Genomic DNA, 25,502 nt, shown 5'->3' with positions numbered 1-25,502 from the left:
CAGGCGTAGAAAATGGTAAATCAGACGGACCTACCGTCCCGCCCTTTATTTAGACCTGGAGTGAGCGGGGAAAAGTCGCAGATTACGGCACAACTAACTGTTGCGCCACAATCTGTGCCTGAAATACGTCTAATAGAGGCGTATTTCAGCATCATAAATGACCCCCTTGTTTTTCTTTGAGTTAGGGTTGGGTTCACATCATGTTTTATGCCTCTACTTGACATATACATTACAAAAACGCAGCACACCACGTTCTTGTATCCTGCACAGTCCAGTAAATAAGAAAGACATACTTTTTTTTACAATAGTTAAAAAGGTATACTTTTTATTTATTTTTTACAATGGAACTCAATGGTGAACAGATGCCAATGTGTGGCATCCGTTTAACGTGTACATTTTTTGTATGCATTAAAAGGATTGGAAAAAACGTGATGTGAACCCAGCCTTATGCCTCATGCAGACGTCCGTGTCAGTTTTGGATCAGTGGTAACGCGGACCGTGTTCAATCCGTGTTTTCTCCTGTGACAGATCCGTGTTGGGTCCGTGGGTCAGTTTTTTGCTGTCCGTGTTGCATCCGTGTTTCGCTAACACTCAGCAGCTGAAAAATAATTTTCAAAGAATCTCTTGTTAATGAGATTAGATATAGATTAATCAGATAGAATGGTTAGCATTCTATCTGCTTTTTGTAGCATGTCAAGACCTAGCTACCCCCGATTATATCATGCCACAGTCCTCTATCATAACAGGCTTAACCTCTTTTTAATAGTTCATGCCCTCAATCTGTTGAATAGTAAGATGATTATCAAGTATGAATACGAATAAGAAATACGATGAAGAATTTGACTGAAAGGCAAAGGAGGTCCCCATTTGATTTAATTTTACAGCAGTTTGTGCAATGGACAATAAAACTCTCTAGTAATACTGTGTACGTACTGGGGCAGACACCGTGACAGCATAGAGATGGCCGCACATACCTGGTAATCTGGGATTTGTGTAAATGGCTGAATTGATATTGTACAAAATTAAATAAAATGTGTATATATTAAAACTTAATTTTATAGATATTTTATAGTTATTTGGTAGTCTGAGAGGAACAGTCATCTAGGGCAGTGTTCCTCAACTCCAGTCCTCAGGGCCCACCTGCCGGTCATGATTTGAGAGTATCCCACAGAATGAATACCTGTGGTAAGTCCTGATGCACTGACACTAATTGTATCATCTACTCATTACTAAGGAAATCCTGAGCACATGACCGGCAGGTGGGCCCTGAGGACTGGAGTTGAGGAACACTAATCTAGGGAATGCTTTTTTTCCTGAGGGATATATTTCTAATGATTATTTGGAGCCTAAATTATTAAAGTGACCTCTGGATAAACCTGGAAATATTGCTTTTACTCAGAGATAGGACACCCACTTCATGTCCAAAGTTATGGTCCCATAGATCCACAAGGGTCATTCAGATGGCTCCTGTACAAGTGCCGCTACCTCTTCAAACAGCTCATGGGTGGGGGTGCCATTAGTCAGATAGGTCATCCTGAGAGTATGTCATCAATATCCTTGCAACAAACATCTCCTTTAAAGTGGATCTATTGCCACTCTGTCTATCTGTCTATCTATCTATCTATATTATACGCCAATAACTGCTATATACTGTATTTGCTCTAGACGGCGCTCTTTTTGCCCGAGACTTAAGACTAGCTAACGAGATCTCATGGCTCTGACCCTGTATGCCTCTGGGGGCTGGTGTCACCAGGAACTTTAAACCCGACTCCTGCAGGGAGTTAGATCATTTTTGAAATGTCTTATTTTTCTGAAGCTGTGCAGCTGTGTGACCATCACTTTTCAGATTTTGACCTCTAAATGTAAAAAGAAATGTAGAGTTCGGGAAAATGGTGAAGAATTGGGAAGCAGGCATATGAGAAACTTATATTGAATAAGCTTTATTTCTATAAAAATAGAAAATTCCTTTCTAGTAAAAAGTTCATATTTACTATGATTTTTTATATAATCTTGCAAAACTTCATTTGAAAATCCTTTAATGCATTTTTTTGTATACAGATCCAATAACAAACATTGTAGTAACAATTACAGTACATTAAAGGGCTTCTGTCACCCCACTAAAGTCATTTTTTTTTTTTGGGCTTGTTAAATTCCTTATACTGCGATATATATAAATATAATGGTGTTACTTACTTTCTTATAAAAACAAAGTTTTATAATGTGTAAATTAGGTCTCTACCAGCAAGTAGGGCGCCTACTTGCTGGTAGCCGCCGCAAAAAAAACGCCCCCTCGTCGTGTTGATTGACAGGGCCAGCCGGGATCTCCTCCTCCGGCCAGCCCTGTCAGCATTTCAAAAATCGCGCACCTGTGTTCATTCGGCGCAGGTGCTCTGAGATGAGGAGGCTCGCCTCCTCAGAACTCCCTCAGTGCGCCTGCGCCGATGACATCACCAAAAAAAGAAGACGTCATCGGCGCAGGCGCACTGAGGGAGTTCTGAGGAGACAAGCCTCCTCATCTCAGACTTTAGTGGGGTGACAGAAGCCCTTTAAGTATATAGATATGTTATTCCTATTGTACATTGTAATACTAAGGGGTTCTCCAAGATTCTGTTATTGATGAACTATCCCAATCATCACTATCAGGTCAGCGGGGGATCCTGCCGAAAAGCAGTTTGAGGAGGGTTCAGCATTCTGGTGAGCGCCCTGGCTTCCTAGCAGCTTACCAAGCACAGCACCATTCATTGGATAACGGCTTAGCTTGGTAAAGCAGCTCAGCCCCATTCACTTGCGCCTAGGTCATGTGAGCTTCAAACGGCTGAGTGGCGGGGTGCCAGGAGTTGGTCACCCACCACTGTGATATTGATGACCTGAGTATAAGCCATCTGATATCAGAATCTTGGAAACCCCCTTTAAATACAAGTGATTACTCATTTCTATTTGGCATTTTTGTACTGTTTTGTTCAGATTCATGGTTCCTGGAAAAAATCGTTGTCAAAGAAGATTACACTTGTTCCAGGCACACATTTCATTACAATGACTGGATCACAAGCCTTTCTGAGCAAGAATTTACTGAATCTGTAATTATGATGACAGGTAAGGCCATGGATAGGGCTCAAATTATGAGAATTAAAGGTGGCCGTGCATGTCGATGCTTTTGCTCAGAGGTAGGACGCCCACCTCATGCCCAAAGTTATGGTCCCATAGATCCACTAGGGTCATTCAGATGGCTCCTTTGGCATGTCTGTAGGTTCGGGTTGTGGGCACTGTGGTGTTCATGACCTGCCTGGGGACTAGTATAGGTAATAAACCTATGCACAATGAACTTATGGAAAATCTGAGGGCTCTGATTAAATGAAGCACAATGAGTGCTTAATTTTTTAAATTTTAATCTGTGTACTTTTTCATAATCAGTATATTATCTCATCATTACTGATAAGCGAAATGTTTTGCTGGGGTTGCCTATGGCAAATCAGAAAACTGAGCAGCTGATCAGGAGCGGCGTGCCGTATTTTGTTAAGTATCTCTCCATCCCCTTCTGTGCAGCTGGTCCCAAATTTCAGAATGGAGAGTGACCTGAAAATAGCTCAAAAGTACAGAGGTAATGTGCCACCACTATAAACAATGTGATTGCTACTGTTAGCTTCCTTACCTATACTGGAGATTCTTTACTGGTATTTTACCCTCAATCTGTGAGAGAAGCAGCATCAATAAGGGTAGAGGAGAGTTCTCCATGACTATATTGTTCAGGTTGAGACTCTGGAATATTAAAAGTGAATCTCGTACTCAGGGAATTCCCAGGTCAGTGTTTTATCTGAGCAACTCCCCATCTTTTCCAATCACTGTATAGCTCAGGGTAACATAGGGCTATAACATAGATTTTTGGACAGGGACATAAAGTTGTTTTGAGAGAGAGATTGTATAGACTGACCAAAGGGGCTATGGAAAAGAGGAGGTCAAGGCCATCCGCCTTTGGGTTGCTCATTGGAGAACAACACTTTGGAGAGGAGGTACTTTTAGAACAATTACTCATTGAACGGTTAGCGCATACAAACCACATTTTACAAGCGCATGATCTTTAAGACAAACACAACTTCTAATAGAGGCGTATTTCACATCTGTCACAACTGCCTATTTCCATCCCCCTTTTTCAAGATATATTCCAAGAAACCAACTAATTAACATATGGATAGCTCATGAATGCTAGATAGGTCAGAATCAGACTGTTAAGATCCGTACCATTCACTAGAATGAGGGACCTCAATCTCTTGTTCCCAAGTTTGCATGACTGTGGCTCGAAAACTGTCAATAGTGTAGTGGAAGAGCATGTGCCCCCCACACTGCAAGATCTGCTGCTAACGTGTCCTTGCCAGATACTACAGGGCACTTTCCGGAGTCTTGTGGAGTCCATGCCTTGATCGGTCAGAGCTGTTTTACTGGCACAAGGAGGATCTACACAATATCAGGCTGTTATTAATCTTATGGATGATAGATGTGTATATTTTGCATCCTGATTCTTTCTTTTCTTCATTATCTATTATTAAAAAATGTCTCCACCAAATAAAAAAATGGCTAAAAGGACAGGAGAGATTAATATTCTACTCTGGCCAAGAGATGAGAATTATAACTGAGAATTTGCTAATATGGTATCTGAAATGGGTTTTCTAAGCTAAACCCTTTAAAAGGGGCTTTCTCACTTCAGTAAGAGGCATTCATCATGTAGACAAAGTTAATACAGGACACTTACTAATGTATTGTGATTGGCCATATTGCCTATTTTGCTGGCTTGATTCATTTTTCCATTACATTATACTCTGCTCATTTCCAGGGGTTATGGCCTCTGCTGCAGTGAATACATGAGGTGGCCGGGAAATGCTGTGCCTATGTGCGCTGCCACGGTCCTGGCCACCAGAGAGGCTAGCGCTTTTTCCTATAGTGTGCAAGCACATCCACCGTTGCTGAATTACAGGGTGGTCATAACTCCTGGATAGGAGCAGTGCATAATGTGAGGGAAAAATGAATCCAGCAAGCAAAGGAAGCAATATGGACAATTATAATACATTAGTAAGTGGCTTGTATTAACTTTCTCTACATGATAAATGCCATTCGATGAAGTAAGACAACCCCTTTAAGTGCCCCGTTTTACTCTTGTAGTCATGAAAGAGTGCAGGAAGGGATAGTTGGGCGGCAGGCTCCTCACAGCAGTGACTAACATAGGTATGGCTGCATTTCCACTATTTGAATACATAAAATGAGGTCTTGCAAGTGGATAAATAAACATAGATCCTGCAAAAGATAAGTAATGATAATTATACTGTGTATGATCATAATTTCTGGAGCAGCAGAAAATCACTCCTATACAGCCTCTGAATACGTTGCTGCATTTTCAGTCTCATATTGATTTTCATTGTAGAACCTAGATGAGCAGATCGCCTGCTGTGCACAATTCATTGTCAGCCATTTGCCGTTTTGAAATTTCCAGTCCCACATCTATACTAGTGATTTCATGAATATCTGTGGAACCATATTTACTGCGTTTTCAGTGAATACATTTGACTGACAATACTCCAATACTGCAGCCAACGATACTAATGTGTTACTAGACGCTCAAAGAGTTAGTTAGAGAGTGTCGTCTGTGACTTCTCCTATGGACAGTCATAAAACTGCAAATTGGATGTCGCACTGACACTTAGCATCAACCTAATTATTGCTGAAAGGGTTTCCATTGCAACATATCAAGGGGATGTCCAATTTAAAAACATCACAAAAAATCCCTGCGTATCATTAAATGTTAGGTTAACGATTGGTGGAAATTAAAAAGAAAAGGATCCCCTAATATTATTGTAATCCCTCAAGCAAGACTGCGATTAACTCCAAATTTCCCGCTATTGTCCTTCAACAAGGCTCCACATAGTATCAATGTAGACCACGCGACTCCAATGGGACCCTTGGAAAGAGCCTGGCCCTGGTTGGGCCCGTCTTCTTTGCTGCTGGATAGTAAGAACCTTAAAAACCAGAGAGCTGGAGGGTGGCGTAAGGATCAAGGAGACCAGGGAGAAAAAACATCAGGATCTTTTATCCTGAGTGGCAAAACATGGCACCTTAAGGGGGGAGTCATTGTGATCTATTGCTATGGTGGTCCCTCTCATATACATACATCAGGGCTCTACCAATATATCAGCGTAATGGGACACAGACAAGTGTTGATGATATTATATAATTGGCTCTCAGGATGATAAGGGCACCTGAACCTGTAGGACTTTGGCAGTTGGAAGATTGCAGTATGAGTGGGAAATGCTCAGAAATATAAATTCTACAAATTCTGAAGGAGGACTAGACTTATCACAGTGTTTAAAGGGGTATTCTGGTAATTTCAAGTTTCCTCCAATCCACAGGGCAAGGCAACTAGCCATTGCTTTGTGTTGTCCAGCATTAGAGATGGGCAAAATGCAGAAAATTAGCTATTTTTTTTCCTGATGAACCCCTCTCCTATTTTTGAGCCATGTATGTCACATAAAAGATAATAGAGGCTGAAATTATACATATAGTGCTACAGTATATTTCAGCATCTATTGGTAGTAGAGCTACTGTGTTACAGGAAATTCACCGGCAAAGCCAATTCTACATGTTTTGCTCATCTCAATTTACAATATCATGAGACAATAAAGCACATCAATGTACTATGAATGTATTGTCCTGGAAAAAACATAATTTAGATAATTGTTTCTACAGATTTAGGGCATGATTACCTCCCTTTCCAGTTTTAATGAATGGCACAATTAGTATTATGCCACCAGAGTACAGGAGGTAACTGACTGGTCACTGCCTTATTTCCTATCCACTCATCTTCTGAGATACAGTACATGTGTCTTCGCCCTGATGTATATACAGCGCTGCCAAAGAGAAGTTTTCATTCCTTTAATATATTCCATCAAACTGGAATATTTATCTTCAGTACTTGGTTAAAACTAATACCCTGAAGCCTATACAGTCCTCAAATCATTCCTTTTACACATAGACTGTTGTGCACTGCTAATACAACCTGCTGTAATATCCAATAACAAGGTACAAGTGTGCGTCACTGGCTGTATCGCAGATCTGACTCCTGTGTTAATATATTATTCATAAACTAAACAAATCTGTGCGTGCCTATGAAAATCATGTCAAAACCCTGCATTCATTACTCTTTAGAAACCACTGTGGAACCGAGTAAGCTAAATCCATTCAATACACCAACTAATGGAAAATGGCAACTACGAGTACTGGGTACGCCGACCTTAGAGAAGGACATGGATCTGTCCGTTGTTGTATTTGGAAAAAATGGGAAATCTTCACAGCAAAGTGTGACAAACCTTAACTGGGATCCTTTTCTGGTGAGAACTAACGTAATGTTATGTAATATACTATGATGTGGTATATGATGTAGAACATGCTGTTGTCGAGAAAGCTAGAATGAGGCAGGATTATCACATATTTTCTTTGGAAGAACTTCAGTTCCACCTCCTCAGCTGTAGTCTGGAATACTCTAAATCAGTGATCTTCAACCACCTCTCAGGGCCCACCTGCCAGTCATGATTTGAGAATGAATATCCCCCAAAATGAATACCTGTAGTAAGTCCTGTTGCATTGACACTAATTATATCACCTGCCCAATACTAAGGAAATCTTGAAAACATGACCGGTAGGTTCAACCTGAGGACTGAAGTTGAGGAACACTGCTCTAAATGACTGGACCATGCCCTATTGTTGACCATCACTTTCCTAAAGTGTCAAGTATATTGTGGCTCAGGGCCGGGCCGACACAGAGGCTGGGGAGGCTCTAGCCTCAGGGCGCAGGTCAGCTCCCCAGCCTCTGGGCGGCAGGCAGTGGAGTGGGGTGGATGATGATTAATAACAAACATACATATCTAAATGGCGGGGGGGGGGGGGGCTTGACTTGGGTCATCTACTGATCAGTGATCATCAGAGCATTAGAGCTGCAGAAATAAATAACATGTAAATGTCTGGTGGGGCAGATGGGGGGCTGCACTTGGGCAGCTCAGCCTCTGTTGATGGTGGACCTTGTCCCAGCCCTGTTGTGGCTATAAAGATCAGGACTATATAAACACAGACCAATAAAAAAATATTTAAAACTTGAAAATTCAGATGTGACTGTAGTTCATTCTAATATATTGCTTGACAGCAAGACTATGTAAGACCAGTAAGACAAAAGTTGTTGTTCTAGAACAATTTTTTGGGCTACTTTATAACAGGCAACATAACTAGAGACATAAAACAAAAAACAGAATTTTTCCATAAGAAAAAAACATACATTCACAGACAGCTGTTTTGGGGTTCTTGCTCCTTTTAAGTGCAAAGCAGGAGTTGGTTGGTTGGGTGGGAGGCTCATGATGTAGGTCTAGAATAACCCTTGTGGAGAGCACCATTTGGAGCAGGGAGAATTATAGACCTGGCAATGCTCTCTGGAAAAAAAGGGTAGTATATAAGCTCTTATCCAGGAGGATGACAAATGAGATATGGGTTGTTGCTTGGTTGTTTCCTTGGTGATACAGTGCTGTTAGGATGGAAGTGAAAAAGTGTAATATCAAACATTTATATATTAAACACCTGAGCCAAAAATGGTCGAATAGAACCAAGAATATATTTCACCAGCAAACTATTCATATGCCGTAAAATATCTAGAGTATTACAGTGTGCAAGTTTGAACTGGCCCACCAGAGGAGCAAGCTATGTATATAATGAAAATTGGAAATGCCCATGTTCTGATGTCTATATAATTCTGTTTGGACTGGTGTCTAGGTTAAATTTTAGTAATTTCTTTCTGGGTTATTAAACCCTTTTTAAACTCCCTAGTAGTACAAAGTCCACTACATACAATTACAGATTTGGGTAAGTAAGGAGGAGATTTACTGTTACTGTCCTATAATAATACAGCATACACCAGACTGGCAAAAACTGTATCAAATGTATCACAGTGGCACACAGCGTGATAAATTAGGTTCATATTGCTAGACATGTTAGACACGTTTCCTTGCCCACCTGGCTTTCCACTAATATTTTGCTCTAAAATAGTGCATGTTATTAGTCAATCTGATACATATTATGACTCCTTTTAGCCATGTCCCCTTTAAAGGAACCTATTACTATGAAATGCAGTGCAATCTGCAGGTGGCGTGATATAGTGCAGGAGGAGCTGAGCAGATTGATATATAGTTTTGTAACAAAAGATTCAGTAAAACTTGTAGTTTTATACATTTATAAACTTTTTCTCTGAGCTCAAACGGCCCTTTTGCCTATTATCAGTGTTTGATAGCATTCTCTGTGTTAGTGTATATGCCGATAGCTGTTAGTCACTGATGGTCCCGTGTACAACTGAGTTCAGAAAAAGCTGAAGTTTAAATGTATGAATGACACGTTTTACTGAATCTTTCCCCAGCAAACTATATATCAGTCTGTTCAGCAAATCCTGATCTATGACATGCTGCCTGGATATTGTCCTGTATTTAATGTTCCCTTTAAATAAATCAATTTCAAGACCGTGAAGTGTAAAAAGTGTCTAAAACAGATAATAAATATGGCGCACTGCACCTACACCTGTTACCCTTACCTCTCTATGTACGCCACTGTATGCAAAACATGTACTCGTCCACTTTTCATTTGATCTTTGTAGTTATTATTGCACATGCAAGACATATCAGTAGTAGGTTGTAACAGTTGTTTGTGAACAGGGGAAGACTGGGAACTTAAAGTGGCCCTGGAAAAAAATACTAAAAGTGGCCCCGTTTTGTAGTCGGGTCCAAATAGACGGATGGCAGGGCCAGAGATACCATATTGTGGCACATTATATTACCCTAACAGAGCCAAATAGCACAGTTTATCACAAAATACATCCCCAAAAACTTCCACTGCCTGGCCGTGAGGAGGGCTCAGACAGCCCTCTGGGCATCAGCCCACTGGAAAATTTCCCTTTAAGGTCTATGGCCAATCTGCCCCTGTTTGTGAAGCAGCATATTAGAAATATGGGGTTGTCTTCTGCTAGACCATTATTGTGCCAGAGTCTGGAACAACCTGAGGATCCTCTGGTACACAGGTGGATCAGACTACAGAATTACACAGAAAGTCAAACTCTAGCAGATGTAAGCTTATCTAAATTTCCGTTTATGTTACGTTTTTGGTGGGTCTTACTAAAAAAAAAGTATACTTAACTCATCCACTTGATGGCGGAGAGTCCTGTCTGCTCTCGTCTTGATTGAAGAAAACCCAGCAAAGGACCTGCAGCAAGCATTATGGTTCCACCACGTGCGGCGAGCGTGATCACGTGGTGACGTCTTCAGGCTCACAGCAGTTCCTTTGGCGGGTTTTCTTCAATCAAGACGTGAGCGGATGGCCTCTCCGCCATCAAGTGGATGAGGTGAGTATAATTGTTTTACTTTTACTTTTAATTTTAGGAAAAACTGATTCGTAACCACGAAGAGTGAGGGAATTCTACTATGTGGCAAATTTTTCCTGAAATTCTGATCAAAGTCCACTTCGGATACTTTGATTCCCTCAACGCTAATCACATACCACAATATGGATCCAAGAAACATGACATGAAATGTATCCATATGCTAATTCTATGTATAAAATGACCCCTATATACTCATTTTTCTCACAGACATGCTCTAAGTATTGTGTCATAATGTTTGTAATACATTAGATGGCCCTGGACAAATTTTTCCAGAGGCTTGAAAAAAATTTCCATTATTTGTAAATTCTATAATTTGCATGAGTATTTGAGCCTAGGTTTATTCCTAAATATGCTGATTTAGAAGTAATTTTGTCTATGATCACTTCTGACAGCTGAGTGTTGGAAATATCGGGAATATAATAAAGGCTTCGTTCCTGTCCACGGGTCTGAGCTCTGAGAGGAGACTCCACTTACAGAAGGTACATGTCTTGTTAATTGATTGTGATTGCTTGATAGAAATTCTGCACTGGCTCTCACCGGTAATTTTCTAGAATCTTTAAAGTCATATGCATTGCAGTGAACAAATGCCCTCAGAATAATTTCCAGCCTGGTTAATACATAACAAATGAGCTTTAACTATGCACAAGATGTTCTTTTATGTCTTCCTATCATGCAGTATTCATATGAAATACCACAGTGCAGAGAATACAGCCTTTATTCATGTCCATGTAATGGACACACTTTCTCCTTAACAATGAACATGTTCTTATATTTACATGCAAATGCAGAAAAATACTATGCAAACCATGATATTCTAGTCGGAAGAGAATTCTACCCTTGTTATGTATGGTCTAATTATGTCTAAGGCCTCTTTCACACTTGCGTTGTCCGGATCCGGCGTGTACTCCACTTGCCGGAATTACACGCCGGATCCGGAAAAACGCAAGTGTACTGAAAGCATTTGAAGACTGATCCGTCTTCAAAATGCTTTCAGTGTTACTATGGCAGCCAGGACGCTATTAAAGTCCTGGTTGCCATAGTAGTAGTGGGGAGCGGGGAAGCAGTATACTTACCGCCCGTGCGGCTCCCGGGGCACTCCAGAATGATGTCAGAGTGCCCCATGCGCATGGATGACGTGCCATGTGATCACATCACGTCACTCTGGAGCGCCCCGGGAGCCGCACGGACGGTAAGTATGCTGCTCCCCCGCTCCCCACTACACTTTACCATGGCTGCCAGGACTTTAGCGTCCCGGCAGCCATGGTAACCATTCTAAAAAAGCTAAACGTCGTATCCGGCAATGCGCCGAAACGACGTTTAGCTTAAGGCCGGATCCGTATCAATGCCTTTCAATGGGCATTCATTCCGGATCCGGCCTTGCGGCAAGTCTCCAGTTTTTTGGGCCGGAGCAAAAAGCGCAGCATGCTGCGGTATTTTCTCCGGCCAAAAAACGTTCCGTTCCGGAACTGAAGACATCCTGATGCATCCTGAACGGATTTCACTCCATTCAGAATGCATTAGGATAATCCTGATCAGGATTCTTCCGGCATAGAGCCCCGACAACGGAACTCTATGCCGGAAGACAATAACGCAGGTGTGAAAGAGCCCTAAGCTACACTGTACTAAATGCCCCAGGAAGACATAGCATTTGAACATATATGGGACATTGCACTTGATGCAGATGAAAAACTGTGTTTCCCTTTAAATAAGACTTCTTTGCCTCTTACATTTGTATTGTATTTGTTCCTTAAAGGGGTTGGCCACATTTTGGTGACTTGTGACCAATGTGTAGGTAAGATGACTATATATGGTACTTACTAATATAGTTTTGTTGATATGCTGTGCTATTTGCAATATTTCATAAGCCATGCATCCTTGTTGGGCAAATCTTCTGTGCTGTCCACATGGAAGTCCTGTCCATAAGATGGCCGCTGAGAGATGGTCATGTGACACGAAGGTGAATTTCCTGGTTACATGACCCTCCATCAGCAGCCATTTTATGGACAAGACCTCTGTGTGGACAGCACAAAAAACTTGGCAAACAAGGAGGTAAATTTAATGAAATATAGAAAGAGGCACAGAATGTCAACAAAGGCTATATGAGTAAGTGCCTTATAGTCAGATCTTGCATTCACATTGGTCAACAGTAACCAACCCCTTTAGCTTTGACCTAATTAGTAATGTCTAATATTCTATTTTTTAAAGCAAAATGTCCCCCCCCCCCCCCCTTACTGGTTTTATAGTGTTTTTCTATTAGTGGTGTCATTGCTTGCAATGTATGGTACACATCAGGTGTCTTCCCCATGGATTATCACCATTGAATGGGGCTAAAGCTGTGGGTGGATCCACTGCACACAAAATGCAAGTCTGTGGCAGAAACCCAAGGGTCAGCCTCAAATTTGTGCCATGGATTCAGGGACAGATTTTTCTGGTGGTAAAATCTGTCACGTGAACAGAAGACTCTCATGACTTACACTACCCTAGACTACCATGTAGGCTAACCACAGACACCAATAGGAGAAAATAAGTATTAGCATTTGTTGTGGAGTAGTAGCTGCAAAGTGATTTTTCATACATCGACGTAGCTCCGGCAGATTTCCTATGTTACTATATTTCAGGCATCCTCAAACTGCGGCCCTCCAGCTGTTGTAAAACTACAACTCCTACAATGCCCTGCTGTAGGCTGATACCTGTAGGCTGTTCGGGCATGCTGGGAGTTGTAGTTTTGCAACAGCTGGAGGGCCGCAGTTTGAGGATGCCTGCTATATTTGAATTAGCCTTTCCAAGAGATAGGCGCAACATAAGGTAAGTACGTCTCAGGCAGTACCCCAAAGATGAAAATTCCCCAATTGGAGGCTCACCTTGTACAGTTGTGCTAGAGATAGGCACATCTGTATTGTAGGCTTATCAGAAGAGAAACCTAGTTGTCAGGTTTACAGATGCAGTATAGGTGCCTTCAGAAGAGGCGCACAACTTCTCAAAAAGAAGAGTAATGTTTCACAGATTACTGCTCGGCGCAAGGAACCATCACAACATGAAGAGTATTTAGGCACCTCTGAATACCTGAAACGTGTTGTTTTGCATGTTATGAAATATAAGAAGTTTCCTAATTCATCTTCATGGCGCGATGGTACCTTGTGCCAGACGAACAGTAATCTGTGAAACATTATTAGAATTAGTGACAGGGCTGGAATTTTGATTAAACAAAATTAAATACTCCATTGGACAATCACATTTATTTCTATTTTTATTTTTTATTTTTAATCTCTGCAATATATTTCTCTATTAAGATTCGTATGAGAGATGTGGATACCAAACAAGAAATAGGTTTTTATCCAGATAAAGTGTACCTACCTGGTGAAGACTGCTCTGAAAATGTGGCTGAAGTAGCAGCCGTCCTCCCCAATCAACCACCATTGGATGGTAAGGTTTTAAAAGTAGAAGAGTTCTCCACATTGCATACGCCTTGTCTAAATGCTGTTTTAGATGGTTATGTCCTCCCATGATCTCCATCTGTTTTATTGTAGTGCAGGTGCAAAACTACAGTTCTCATCCTGGTGAAACAGATGGCCATTCAGACATCTCCTACTTACAGGATGCATTCTGTAATTCACCATTCACTTGTTTTACTACATTATTTCACTACTGGGCAGGTGAAAAACCTCTAGTTGAGTGGTGAAATGCATTGGACCTTGAGGTGTATATTGCATTAGGGTTTACACATGGATAAAGCACCCTGTGTGGGGTCACCCTTATAAAGGAAATGGCCATATTTCTTTACAACATCACCAAAGCTACATATTATACATACAGTATGTTTTCATATCCAGCTTGATTTTCAGTAATATTGATTCAGTGCATTTTCCCCTGTAAAATTGTCCACTTGGCCAGTTTTCCCCAACAACAACAGCTAATCTCTGGAAGTCCCACTAATGAGAACATTTTCACCGCCAGATGGACGAAGTTGCTTTCGAGCAAACTGGACAACTCATTTCAGATAGCACTCTGTTTAGAAGAAATCAAAGTTTTTTTAATTGAAAACCCTTTATCAGCAATCAGTCATCATAAAAATAATACAATATACTGCGAGTTAATGCAGGTTTTGTAGCATCACTTAAAAGTTGCATAAATCATACATAACATGACACCAGAACATACAGAAGCGGTTTCCTCATTGTATAAATCACATGGCATGCTATGCTAACATTCTTAATTACTGAAATACAACACGTGAGCATTAAAGGGAAACTATTAAGAGATTCATGCTGCCTGAACCACTTGCAACATGAAATGCTTCCACTCTCCTTGGTTACAAACAGCTATTGTTTTTACTCTCAAACATTGCAACATTTCTAAGAAAACAAATTTTCAAAATGAGTCGGGAACTGGGTAAAGAGTCATCAGGGAGGTGCCCTTATGGCTTCTTCCTGCCTGCCTTGACTGGATTGATATTTGTGTATAGGGACAGACATGTCAATCAAACCAGGTCAAGCATGACAAGCTGGCAGGGAGAACCTCAGATGACTTTTGTAAAACATATCTGTTTGTAACATGCTGCTTATAATTTGCTGACAGGTTCCCTTTGAAGCATTACAACGATGATGGTTGGGAAGTGGGAAGAAGGAAATGCACAAGGAAATAGCAGCCATCAAGCCATTTATTGAAACAGGCACATACATGGGAGAGGGAAGGAAAGAGATGTTAGTCCTCTTCTTCATCAATGTCCAGATTGTCCAAGATTGAGTAGTCAATTGGCAGGTTATAAAGCAGCCTGCAGCAGTCCAAGCAGTCATGCTCTCCCATCTCAAGAAGAAGCAATTTGTGGATAGCCATATAGTCTTCTTGAAATACTTCATAAGGTGCCAGCAGATGTTCATGATAGATTGTTGCTGTGCACAGAGTCTTTGGGTTCATGTTGTAGGACTTCCAATAGGCTCAGGAGACCAGACTTGAGTGACCAGGCTTTGCTTCTACATTGTTCTGAGGCTGTTCGTTATCATTGGACATTGTGAGAGCAATACGGTAGACATTACACACAGAGAAGATAGCTGGTTTTTGTTCCCATGGACCTTAGATGCTGATTACCATATATGGTACTAAAGTGGAGCAGGGACCATATCTAAAAAAACAGGGGGATCTACAAAGAAAAAAACACCACTGCAATCTAGGGAACGTAAGGGGATAATGGCAGGTAAAAAGTAGGCATTTTAAAACACATTACAGGGCTCCTTACTGAGTTTTAAACAGTTTGCTTGCATGTATGAAGAATCTCAAAGGGAAGCTCCTTAAACAGCAATCCAAGACAAACTACTTGTGCCCATTAGTTAACCTGCCAGAAGACACATTAGTCTATACAGATTATACAGTGCTACAGCGGCAGCAAGGAACCCTGGAATAGACTCCATCAAGGTCTTTAGCTCTGATGAACTTGTGGATTGTCTTGGGTTCAACAAGTTAAACTATAATCCCTCCAGTTGGCATTCCATCACAAGCCAAACATCCCCACAGAGAAAGAACGTATAGCAGTTTATTAGGACATGACCTCCTCTACCTGTCTCACTGTTGTCCCTGCTACAGGGATAAAAGGAAGTAGTGAGACATGGACCTGACCACAGAGCTACTTGACATTTTTGTCCATTACATACACAATGGGCACACAGAAACCAGTCACACCTTTCCTACCCTTGCATGACTACTTGTACATAACAGTCCACATTACTCTGTCCATTTTGAAATGCAGATAAAGTAAAACACTATCCTGGTGATATTCCCATAAATAGTGTCAAGAAGGGGCCATGCACCTGTGATGCACTATATATGTACTGTATATATTAGACTGGCTATTGACACTAAGTCTGATGCACATTCAGTCTATGTATAAAACAACAGATTAAGTATTTAATGGTTCAGTAGATGAACTACATATATGAACGTGTCAATATATTACACCAACTGTTGACAATGAGCCTAAGGCACCGTATGTCTATCTATCATTGAACAGATAAATTATTAATGGCGCCGCAGATTAATTAGGTACACATACCTACATATTATTGATACTTAGTCTGATGCACAGCAGTAGAACAAGATGCATAGGATGATTACACATAGCCTGCACTGACCCTGCACTGTCCAAGCAGTGTTCCTTTGCTCTCCCTACAGTGTCCAAAAACTCTCCCTATGATCTCCCTACACTGTCCCTACACTGTCCCTATCCAATATTCTACAATTAAAAGATTGCTAAAACACTATCCCTAGCACTTGCCACGTCTCTCCCTATGCTCTGTTCACAGTAAAATGGTGGAGACCGGGCAAGATATGGCTTTTTATAGGGCTGTGACATCACAGGGGATGTCTATCTACTGATTGGCTGGCTACACCGCATTATGCGTCATATCGCGTTCCCAGGCTTCTGATTTTCACTTTGTAACACGTGTAGTCGACATTTTTGGAAAAAAACTTTGTTACTACGAATCGTGAGGAAATTCAGATTTGTGGCGAATCAACATTTTCTAGAATTTTGGATCGAAGTCAATCAGTTTCACTTCAGTTCGCTCAACACTATTGAATACCAAAAGTGTATGTACCGTATCATTTTAGTCCCTTTTAGGTTTTATTATCCTATACAGTATACAGGTCAAAACTACCACTTGGTATGCAAACCTTGGTGTTTTATAATTGCTTTTGAAATGTTTATATACTGTACACAATAAAAACAGATATTTCTGTAACTCTAAGTTTTTATTCTTTTGTTCTGTGTTCATTTTTATCTCTTCTTTATCTAGAAGTGACATATTCAGTTTATATAAGGACTGGAGATTTCCCTGCATCTAGTACAGCCGCAGATGTTTTTATCACAATATATGGAGAAAATGGAGATTCATGTAAAAGAAGACTAATAAACTCACTAACACCTAAAGTATTTGGCAAGGGAAAGGTCTGTATGTTTGATATGTATGGACAAAACCAAATGAAAAGCAGGGACTTGTTGTGTTTGGTATCAATGAAGTGACTTTAGAACAGAGTTCTCCAACCTTATTTTAGCTGAAGACCCACTCGTCAATTATTAGTGACGAGAGTTTTGAAAAAATCGATTCGGCTCGGCTACTTCACCGAATTTCACACAGATATTAGCTTTGTGATTAATTACTTCGTCAAGAAGTGCATTTCTTTGTAAGTAGCGTGCGCAATGATGGGGAACGGCAATTGCACTACCCTCTGTCATTGAACCCACTCATCGATGATCCCAGCATCTGAGAACAATAGTGAGGGCTTTCAGGAGTTAATCGGTTGAAAAAAAAATTCTTACCTTTTGCAAACTCTGGCATCACAGATTTTGCGCAGGATCTTCAAATGGCTTCTTCGCGCTCAAGTGCATAAGGTATGATTTTTTTTTGTTTGTTTTAACACCATTTCAGAGAAAATTGATTAATTACAACAAAACACAAAGAAATCCTGCTTCGCAGCTAATCGAATTTATCCTGAAATTCAGATCAAAGTCTACTTTGGATACTTTGATTCGCTTAAATCTAAAGGGGTAATCCCATCTGGACATGTATGTCATGTCATTGTATTCTCAAAATGAATGGCCAATCATGTTATATATGGACAGGCTGGTTCCAAAAAAACAAAAAAAATGGACAGCAAACGGTTGTCATCCGTGTGCTGTCCGCGGCGGGGCTGCCTATCATAGAACCTGTCCTATACTTGTCTGTTATGCAGACAAGAATAGGCTTTTTTACAGAAGATCCCACAAACATTTCAGAATGCACATGGACTGCATCCGTATTTTGTGGATCCACAATTTGCAGACCACAAAACGGATACTGTCATGTGCAGGAGCCCTAATACCGTGTTTATTCACATTAGGGATATTCTTCTAGGACATCCATATGCCCTAATAAAGCAAATAGATGAAGGTTGTCTTGATGAGGCAACCTCTTCAATAAATAAAGCGTTAAAAAAATATTAAAAACATGACTTGATGAGTACCAGTAATTGCTATTTTGCAAAAAGAATTATTTTTTAAATGCCTTTAAGGAAGCAAACAATAAGATGTGTGGTATATTATGGAAATTAAAACATTTAAAGGGGTTGTCCAGGATTTAGAAAAAAAAAATATTAGATTTATTTTTTTATTTTGATTGCCATCAACATCAAAATCCCAGACATCCCCTTTAACTCTCACATGGCACAATAATCGAGCATGAATCGGGCACTGTCTTTAGGATATCTGTGTGAAAATGATAACGAATTTAATTTAAAACAAAATTATTTTTTTTACTTTAACAAATTTTCTTTGTTTCATACTATGAACATAAATGACCTTTATTCCAAGTTTGAATTCTTCATTTATTGTAGATAAACTTTTTCAAAGTAAAGTCTGTGGACCTCGGCCCGCTCTCTGGAGTACATATCGAGCATGATGCTGTTGGTTATGGAGCCGGATGGTATCTAGATCAAATTACCATCCAGAAGTCAGATAAGGCGGATATTAAATACCTGTTTCCATGCCGACGATGGTTAGACACTGCAATAAATGACAAACAAACTGACTGTGAGTTAAAGCTCCTTGGGAAATTCAGCAGAACTAATGAAAAACTACTTACATCCACTGAAGGTAAATGTTATCATTTAGATTAACACAATCAGACCTCTAATTTAATCTACAGTGTGTTCTGCTCTTCTGACAGCAGCCACTTTACCTTAGTCCGTCAGCACATCACTGCATAATCTATAGACGGGGGTTACCTATAAAAAGGATATCACAAAGGCCTGACATAAGAAAAGTGTGCAGAGGTATCTAGCAGTAACTGCCATAGAGCGAAATGAGTGGAAAAATCCACTATACTCAAGCTGGGTACCTTTATAGAGCATTTCCCTTAGGCCTCATGCACACGACTGTATGTATTTTGCGGTCCGCAAAACATGAATCTGCAAAAAATACGGATGAGGTCCGTGCGCATTCTGTATTTTGCGGAACAGAACAGCCGGCCCCTAATAGAACAGTCTTATCCTTGTCCGTAATGCAGACAATAATAGGACATGTTCTATTTTTTTGCGGAACGGAAATACGGACATATACGGAAACGGAATGCACACAGAGTACCTTCCGTTTTTTTGCAGACCCATTGAAATAAATGGTTCTGTATATGGTCCGCAAAAAAAAAAAAACCTGAATGGACGCGGAAAGAAAATACGTTTGTGTGCATGAGGCCTTAAAGGAATTGTGTCACCAAAAATGTTATCTGCTAGTTAAAACTAGATGGTAACACATCTCCTTTTCTTCTAATCTGATTTTACTTTCTGATTGCTGATTTTTTTTACTTTATTGTCTGAACATGATTATGGGGGCGGCCATCTTGTCTGAGCTGTTCTTAACAACGTTTAGAAAACATTAAGAAAATTGTTTTATGGCAGGCCTGTGGTCCATAGACACAATGGTCAGGAGGGGACCTCATTGACTTCTATGGGAGAGTCTTCCAGGCATGTTTTGTGACCCGTGCAGAGGTCATTGTACAAGCGAAGAATGGATAAGCTCTGACAATCACCAATGTGACTGGTGTATCCTGTCTTATCTCTACACATAGGTGATATCAATTCAGAGAGGATTAGAATGACAGATAAGCAGATAACTTCAGTAAAGTGATCTGCACAGACCAAGAAGTGTCGCCTATTATTAGGATTAGTGGCCAGTGTGAAAACTGTAGGATTTAAGGGTTTTTGTTTAAATATATATATATGTATTAAGGCAGATTGCCTGGATTTGTGGGAGGGGCTGAGGTCCGCCTCCAGCCTATTTAGGGCACTCCCCTTACCTGGCTCCTGCATCATTGAGGTCTGAGCTTTTGAGAGAGGAGGTCGCTTGTGGAGTGTCTGGAGAGTTGCCTGCGAGTCGCTGAATTTCTGGGAGTTTTTCGTTGCCATCAGTTCTGGATTTGGAGCATTTCGGTTCTATTTTTCCGGCTTTACTCAGGTTCACTGGGGGTCACGTTTTTGCCAGTTAAACTGCGAGTCATCCATACGGTGCAGCCGGGGCCTCACGGTTGTCCCCTGTACCGGTTCAATTCATTTCACCAAATGCTGCACCATGTCACTGTTTTCTCATACAAGTCACCAGTATTTCATTTCTGTCACCCCTTGTTCATGCACAATTTGTCTACACCGTACCACTATTCCGGTCAGCACCCCTGCGGCAAGCATGCAGTCGTTTCCTGGGCATCCCCCATTTCTGTTAATTTCATTTCACCAAACGCTGCACTAATGTCACAGCTTTCTCGCCCAGGTCACCAGCATTTCATTTCTGTCATGTCTTGTTCATGTGTAAATTTACCTACACCGTATCACCACTCCGGACAACACCCCTGCGGCTGCAGGCAGTAGTTCTGAGTCATCCATACGGTACAGCCGGGGCCTCATGGTTGCCCCTGTACCGGTTCATTTCATTTCATCATACGCTGCACCCATGTCACGGTTTTCTCATACAAGTCACCAGTATTCATTTCTGTCACGCCTTGTTCATGCGCAATTTGTCCACACCGTACTACCATTCCGGTCAACACCTCTGCAGCATGCGGCATGGTTTCTGGCCTAATCCCCCATTTCTGTTTATTTCATTTCATGGACGCTGCGCAATATCACGCCTTTCTCACAGTCACCAGCATCTCATTTTGTCATGTCTCGTTCAAGCAATCTTCCCACAGGCAACACTGCGGTCAGCACCCTGTGGTTTCCAGGCTCGTTCCCCATTTCCTTTTCAGTCCATATCACCCCACAATCATCCACATTCATGCCCCCCCCCCCTCCTCCTCCTCATGTTCATGTGCACGGCTGCAGGGGCACAAATGCGTATGAGTTATTTCGTACGGGTCAGCAGGGCCTCACGGTTGCCCCAGTACTGGTTCAGCTCTTTTCATCATGGCGCACCAATGTCACGGTTTCAATACAAGTCACTAAGCATTTCTGTCTCACCTGGGCATGCATTCTATGTCACATCTGCACCACCTCCGGTCTCACACTCTGACGGCATGCGGCATGGTCTCCCCTTTTCTGTTGGTCTCACACACGCTGCACCCAGGTCACGGCTTCTCGCAGCAGTCACCGCCAGCTCGTTTCTCAGGCATTTCTCACGTCTCCCCAGCAGATTCCGGTCAGCCCCTGTCGGTCCCAGCCCCATTCCCTGGTGGGATCACCCCCCAACATCCATCATTCAGGCCCCCCCCTTCCTCCCCCGTTCATGTCCACTTCACCAGGCTGGCGCTCTTACATACAGGTAGTATGGCCCCATGCGGATGGCAGAATCCTGCATAGAAGACAAATCACAAAGGTAAACAACGGCCAAACTTTCCTTTGCTTGTTGCGGCCTCCTCTCCACTCGTTGTCTCACTCACGTGGGAATACTCTCACCTCCTGACCCGCAGCCTCCTGCCTGTTGCCGCTCCGCTTGCACGCGGCCAATGGCGCCCGGCCGCGTCCTGGGGCCGGTTCTGCGCATGCGCAGCGATTTTTCCGGCGCATGCACGGCGATTTTTCGGCGCATGCGCGGCGATTTTCTCGGCGCATGCGCGGTATCCCGGCGCCCGCGGGCGGACTCCGGGCGCATGGGTTCGCCGCCAGGGGGTAGTCACCGATGTCGCTCCATGCGGCCACCATCAGTCAGGCCCCCCCTTCCTCCCCCGTTCATGTCATCATCAGGCTGGCGCTCCCCGCCGCCTCCTGCGCACACCACACCCGCACACACTCATCCCCCCCCCCCCGGTCATTACGGGCGGCTCATTTCACCTTCACAGGGCTCACCGCGGCCCTGTCGTCCCCTCCCCGCTACCTCCTGCTGGATCACCACTCCTCCCGCCGCGCGGCCGGTGGCGCCCGCCCGCGTCCTGGTGCCTGGTCTGCGCATGCGCGGCCGGGATTCGGCGCATGCGCGGCGATTCCGTCGCCGCGTGCGCTGTGTCCCGGCGGCCGTGCGAGCCGCATCTGGTGCGGGGGGCACGCCGGCGGACGACGAGAGAACCTCCCAGCACGCCCCATCATCATACTCCCCAGCAGCCCCCCCCTGTTCTCCATCATGGGCACTACCATCATCATGCAGCAGCAATTTGCATATTCACAATCATCCTTCTTACCGGTGTTCACCAGGGATTCAGCATGTCCCACGGATTGCAATGGATTTCAGTGCCAAATGTGAATCTCATCAGTTGGACCGGCAGTGTGATGCATGTTTCATTCCCCTTTTGATAATCAGATCATCAGGGGACGAAAAAAAAAAAAAAAAAAAAGGAATAAAAGACTCACGTCGCTGCTTCACACACAAATGGACAGGTGGAATGGCTGGGGCACGGTCCCTATGCGCCATCCAATTGCAGACACGCACTTTCACCTGGGCATGGCCACACGGCACGCACCGCCCCCCCTTTCATACCAGGCGCAAGCTGTCATTTCACGGACAACCGCCATGATCCTCCCGGTCATGCACATGTACCACATGCTTTACACATTTTCTCACACTTTGTCATGTCTACCCCCCCCCTTCTGTTTTAGGCGGTTAACCTATACTGTTTACACTACCGTGTAGCCGGAGAATTTATTTTTTTTCTTGGTACCAGGTACGTTCACCTGCTCATTTACCTAAATCTTCCTCACATTTCGGATGGTCCCGTTAGGGTCAGCGTGCTGGCTTTAGGGCCACCATCATCCCACTAGGTACCCCCCCCCCTTCTTTGGCTTCGCCAGTAGTTAGTGGTCCCGCGAGGCCGACACCCCGCCTCAAACGTACGGAGGCACCTGCCCAACGCGCCATCTCGTTAGTAAGCCGCCTCGCATGTTGCATAGAGAGGGCCTCACCTGTCACTCCCTTCCCCTAGTCCTGTCTTACAGTCACCGAGAGGCCAACGATCCTGCCACTACCTCGAGTGGCCTCATTATCCCCTCGCGCCAAATCATAGGTAGAGCCTCTCAAAGCCGCTTGGCAACTAGCAGGGCCTCATCTGTCACCATGCAAGTATAATTTTTCGCCATCCGGCCTAGCTAGCTTGCCAGCACGATCCTGTGGTTCCCCAAGCTAATCAACTGTTTTGTTTTACCATGTCTCTGGAAGGGATAGAGAACTTCTCCCTACCTGGCACCCCTGCTAGATCCGTCACTGCTACCCAGGGAGACGGTCTAGCCAGTCCAGCACCCATCAGATCCTGGACAATCCCGCGCATAACGACAGAGTTAAGGTGACTGCATGTTCCCTTCCCCGCCACGGCGAGGGAAGCAGAGCTTTTCCGGCTGCTGCACACGCCAATCGATAAACAGGGAGGCAGGGGAAGGACCTAGCCAGTCCAGCACAGGGGATATACATACCATGCTGTCCTCCCTAAATGTCATCCATGTCTAAAGTCAATGCCAGGTTGGAGAGGCTGGAATCAGTCACCGCGACCCTCGCCTTGGCAGGGCCACCACCGGCAGCATCACCGGCGCCGGCCGGATTGCCAGTGATCACGTCGACCGGTAGCCTGGAGGACCAAGAAGTCAGCCCGGCGCACATAATACCGGAGGAGGAACCTGGGGTACCCATCGCCACCAAGAAGACAGAAGGGCCAGACACGGTCATCACTTTTCCTGGGTACCCAGTTGGATTCAGCCTCAATGCAAGCCAGTTTGCCATCCGGGAAGATCCAGGACATTCTCGCCCACATAGTCAACTACCTTCAACTCAGCACCGGCAACCGCAAAGAACTGCAGTCCCTGTTGGGCTCCCTGATCTTTGCCATGCGCATCCACCTCGGGGTCGCTCATTTATATCACGGCTCCTGCACCTCTCCCCTTTCTCCTACACGACTCGCACGGGGTGTCCCTGGATGCCCACGCTGCAGGCAGCTCTGGGCATGTGGGGGAGATTTCTGTCCACCTGGAGTGGCGGGGGCTTGTTTCTCCCTCAGCCGTCGGACTCTTCCCCCTCTATCTGGTCAGATGCGGCATCTACCACAGGCTTCGCGGCCATTTTTGGGAACGATTGGCTGTGGGGCAGCTGGCCTCCTGCGGTCCAGGGTTTGGAGGGATTCTCCGCTGCCTCAGCGCTTTTCAAGTTCTACCCCATCGGGGCGGCTGCCGTAGCGTGGGGTCATTCAGGGGCAAACATGTCGGTCCGGTGCTAGTCAGACAACCATACGACCTGCCAGTTCATCAACAGGATCGTTCCAAATCTCTCACAATCGTGAGGTTTCTGCGGAGACTTCCTTGGTTGGCCGCTTGCAATAATAATTTCTTCTCACATTGTTTCCATGTCCCGGGGGTGGGCAATACGTCAGCTGTCAGTCTGTCTCGCGTCAAATTTCAGGCATTTCATCAAGCTCTCCCATCAGCATCACCCACGGCCTCCATCACTCCATCATTCAAACAGCTCATTCTGGATTAGAAGGCATCATGCGGCATAGCCAGTCTTTGTCCCGCTCAGCACTATCAGACGATACACATAGAACACACGACAGAGCGTTCACACTATTCAACAGGTCCTGTTGGAACACAACATCCCGCACCCCTTTTTATCATGAAGTCTTCCGGGGTTGGCTTCTTTTTGCCACCTCAAAATCATGTCATACAACACCATCAAACTATATCTCACTGGCATTTCAACATCATATGCTAATCACACACCCCAATAACATCAGCTTCATGTCCTCGCACCAGATCAAATCCATACACAGAGGTATTCAGGAAACGGAACCCGCACGTCCAGCCCAGAGGCTACCCATAGTCAATCGTATCTTCAAAGCATTATCCGACTTACTGGACGCCACGCCTCTTGAAACAGATACCAACTCCATCATCAAAACGGCAATTTACTTGACCATCTACGGATTCCTGAGTTCCTGGAAATTCACTACAGCCTCCACGACCCGAACCTCACCTTGTCTTCTTGTCTCCCACTTGTCAAAACACATGGTTCCCTACATCCTGTCCTTACCTCACTCCAAGAATAGTCAGCACTTACCCGTCAACATTTCATTACCCCACGCACAACAGTTCCAGTCAGGGTCCTGGATGCTCACAATCAGCGTCACAAGTTCTA

At 43.5% G+C, this 25,502-nt stretch overlaps 1 protein-coding gene across 1 annotated transcript in view; it reads left to right on the top strand.

The window, feature by feature from the left end:
- The window catches only part of RP1 (RP1 axonemal microtubule associated), a 659,535-nt gene that overhangs the window by 467,030 nt on the left and 167,003 nt on the right, over positions 1–25,502 (top strand). The window contains exons 43-48 of the mRNA XM_044295389.1: positions 2,965–3,093; positions 7,189–7,370; positions 10,840–10,926; positions 13,738–13,870; positions 17,233–17,384; positions 18,809–19,067. Coding sequence (XP_044151324.1) covers positions 2,965–3,093; positions 7,189–7,370; positions 10,840–10,926; positions 13,738–13,870; positions 17,233–17,384; positions 18,809–19,067 — 942 coding nt within the window. The remainder of the gene's footprint in view (positions 1–2,964; positions 3,094–7,188; positions 7,371–10,839; positions 10,927–13,737; positions 13,871–17,232; positions 17,385–18,808; positions 19,068–25,502) is intronic.

The sequence above is a fragment of the Bufo gargarizans genome, chromosome 5, assembly GCF_014858855.1.
Source record: "Bufo gargarizans isolate SCDJY-AF-19 chromosome 5, ASM1485885v1, whole genome shotgun sequence".
NCBI lineage: Eukaryota > Metazoa > Chordata > Amphibia > Anura > Bufonidae > Bufo > Bufo gargarizans.
Note: the sequence above shows the minus strand (reverse complement) of the source record. Positions and strands in the feature narration are given on the sequence as shown.